At 40.0% G+C, this 3,595-nt stretch overlaps 1 protein-coding gene across 1 annotated transcript; it reads left to right on the top strand.

The window, feature by feature from the left end:
* Positions 1-437: 437 nt before the first annotated feature.
* LOC102201324 (tripartite motif-containing protein 16-like) lies at positions 438-2,108 on the top strand. The gene has a single exon (XM_005755344.1). It carries the CDS (start codon positions 438-440, stop codon positions 2,106-2,108), a length of 1,671 nt encoding a protein of 556 aa, XP_005755401.1.
* The last annotated feature ends 1,487 nt before the right edge of the window (positions 2,109-3,595 follow it).

Raw genomic sequence — 3,595 nt, 5'->3', positions numbered from 1 at the left:
TCTATATGAGTCCATCAACAGTTAGAGTGGGGTGGTTTCCTGTTTAAATAAAAATACATAACTCACATTAACTAGCAGAAAACTCACAACCCATATACTTATTAGATAGAAAATATACACAATACCCACTAACAAATGCACAGCTGAAATGGTGAGAACAGTACTGTATCAAATTACAAGACCAGTCTGTCTAGGCCTTTTCCTGGAATAAAGCACACGTGTCTAAGCCCCACTCAGTTTATATACTGCTCACTCAGACATTAGTCACACCCTACGCTCAGGTCAGTGTCTACATCAAAGAAACGAAAGCAGCTTTTATCTGGTAACTGAAAGTGAGATGTCACAGACTTCCCTCAAAAGGACCTTGAGTTCAAATTTCAGTGCATATTTGCATCCGGTAAAAGAAAGGAAATCTTTTACAGTCGTGGTGAGGAGACATGGCGCAGCAACTGATTCAGCTAGATCAAGACAAACTGAGCTGTTCCATCTGTCTGCAGCTTCTAAAGGATCCAGTCACTATTCCCTGTGGGCACAACTACTGCATGGACTGCATCAGAAAGTGCTGGGATGAGAAGGAAGTACACAGCTGCCCTCAGTGCAGGCAGATTTTCACACTGAAACCTGACCTGGTGAAAAATGGCATGCTTGCTGAGTTAGTGGAAGATGTAAAGAAAGCAGGACTTCCAGCTGCTTCGCCTGATCATGCCTTTGCTGGACCTGGAGATGTGGCCTGTGATTTCTGTTCTGTGAGGAAGCGGAAAGCCTCCAAGTCCTGCCTGGTGTGTATGGCCTCTTACTGTGAGCAGCACCTCCAGCCTCACTACAACGTAGCTCCAATAAAGAAACACAAACTCATCAAAGCCACTTCAAAGCTTCAGGAGAACATCTGCCCTCGCCATGATGAGGTGATGAAGATCTTCTGCCGCACTGATCAGCAGTGTATCTGTTATCTCTGCTCAATGGATGAACACAAAGACCATGTCACAGTGTCAGCTGCAGCAGAAAGAGCTGAGAGGCAGAAAGGGCTTGGAAGAAATCGACAAAAATTTCTTCAAAGAGTTCAGGACGGAGAGAAAGATGTGAAGACGCTTCATGAAAGAGTGGAGGCTATCAATCTTTCTGCTGATAAAGCGTTAATGCAAACTGAGAAGATGTTCAAAGACTTGATCAGTCTTATTCAGAAAAAAAGCTCTGAGGTGAAGCAGAAGATCAGGTCTAAGCAAACATTTGAACAGAACAGAGTCAAAGAGCTTCGGGAGAAAATAGAGCAGGAGATCAGAGATCTGAGGCAGAGAGACACTGAACTGCAGCAGCTCTCACTGACAGAGGATCACCTCCATTTTCTGAAAAGCTACTCCTCGCTGTCACATCTGAGTGCATCTACAAACGTACCCACCTGCAACAATGTTACTCTGCAGTACTTTGAGGATGTGACTGCATCTGTGTCACGGACCAGAGATAAAGTGAAGGCTCTTCTCAGTGATGAATGGCCAAAAATCTCAGTTGGAACGACCAAAGCAGATATTTTACTGCCTCAAGGAGAACCCAAAACCAGACACGACTTTTTGAAATATTCTTGTCAGATCACTCTCGATCCAAATACAGCACACACACTGTTGTCACTGAGTGACAGCAACAGAAAAGTGACACTGATGAGTAGAAACCAGTCATATCCAAGTCATCCAGACAAATTCCTTGAATGGTGTCAGGTCCTGAGCAGAGAGGATCTGACTGGACGCTGTTACTGGGAGGTGAAGTGCAACGGGATGGTTGGAGTAGCTGTTGCATACAAGGATATCGGCCGTAGAGGGACCAGAGAGGAATGTGGATTTGGATTGAATGACAAATCCTGGTCATTAACAGTTTCAGGCAGCGGTTATGAATTCAAACACAACAATATTCCCACTCCCATCCCAGGCCCTCTGTCCTCCAGAATAGGAGTATATTTGGATCACAGGGCAGGAACTCTTTCTTTCTACAGCATCACTGAGACCATGAATCTCCTCCACAGAGTCCAGACCAGGTTCACTCAGCCTCTCCATGTTGGACTGTGGCTTCCACAAAGTGCTGGACACACTGCTGAGGTGTGTGAGCTCAGAAGAGAATAAACATAAAATAGTGAAATTTGATGCCGTGTGCTACTTGTTGAGATGTGTTTATCTATCCTGCACCTGTTAAAGATGAATCCTTATGGATATAAGTGTATTCTTTAATTTCTTTGATTGTCTTGTTTTCAATAGTTATTTGGGTAAAACTGTTTATTTGGCAAAACAATATTAATTTCTTATATAGTTTATATTTAACCACTGTTTTGTCGTAATGTTGGCAGAAAAAACTCACACAAATATGAATTCATATGAAAATAACTTCAGTGTATTTAAAATTACAGAAAAAAATTATGTATCAGATAAGTTGTAATCAGAGTTAATATGGTGTTTGCATTTTTAATGTACTTTTTATTTCTATACTTAAGTTGGTGGATTGTAAAATGTTTAATTTTAGTTATGTTTTCATTTGATGATTGATGATTTCATTTTTATTTACTGCTGTTTGTGAAATAAAGTGAGCAATGTACACTAAAGTTTCCTGTTCCAAGAAATAAAATATCACTAACATGATGAATGTAAACTTTGTAAAGAGACATTTAAAGTGGAGCATTTAAAAATGTCAAATAATGATGAAATTAAAAAAGTGTAATATTAAAAACATACATAGCTCTACAACACTAATTTAAGTAGGAGGATGTGGATGTTAAAGTTGAATTGGAAAGAAATTTAAATATAACAGACGAGTTTTCCGTTATTATTTAGTAATTCATGTAAATTTTGCTGTAGGGGCTTTGGAATTGATTAAGGATTTTACACGTATATTTTGGGATTTTTCAAGGTTACTTCATTTCATAAAAGATTTTCCAAAAGGGATTTAACAGATTTCTGGAACTGATGATCATTTAGATCCATTACGCTATATTAGCCATATGTCTGTATGATATATCAGATGGAAAACTGATTTATTTGTTAAGAATTCTGCTCCATATTGACAATATGGAGAGTTGCCTGCTTAGGTAGGCTGATTTTTCCCCCCCATAATGCTCAGTTGGTATTACAGGGCCCAAAGCATGCCAAGAATATATTCACCACACCATTACATCATCGGCACTCTGAACCGTTGATGAAAGGCAGGACTGAGTCATACTTTCATGTTGTTGTATCTGTTATCAGTAACTCCCTGCAGGTAAAGAGCTACCTAAGAGTGTGAAACTGCAGCACCTGCAAAGCAGATTTTCTCGTGGAGTGATGGCCAGATTAATTAAACTTTAAAGCTCTCCATCCATGTGGGAAAAAAATGATGAATTTCTTCAGGCTTTTTGTGTACACAAGCCCTTCTGCTGGAGGGTTCTTCCTATTAAAAAGATGTTTTTCCTTCCCACTGTTGCCAAACCACTTGCTCATAGGGGGTCTTCTGATTGTTGAGGGTTTCTCTGTTTTCTCCACCTTACAGCAGGGTCTTGCCTTAAAATAGAAAGTGCCATGAGGCAACCGTTGTTATTTGGCATTATATAAATAAAAGTGTAAAGATCTTGGAGGACTGCACA

This window comes from Pundamilia nyererei, unplaced genomic scaffold, assembly GCF_000239375.1.
Source record: "Pundamilia nyererei isolate P.nyererei 1_Seehausen unplaced genomic scaffold, PunNye1.0 scaffold01254, whole genome shotgun sequence".
Lineage (NCBI taxonomy): Eukaryota > Metazoa > Chordata > Actinopteri > Cichliformes > Cichlidae > Pundamilia > Pundamilia nyererei.
This window is presented reverse-complemented; position numbering and strand designations above follow the sequence as displayed.

Coding starts and splice junctions, on each gene's coding strand:
- LOC102201324 (XM_005755344.1), top strand. CDS start 438: ATGGCGCAGCAACTGATTCAGCTAGATCAAGACAAACTGAGCTGTTCC.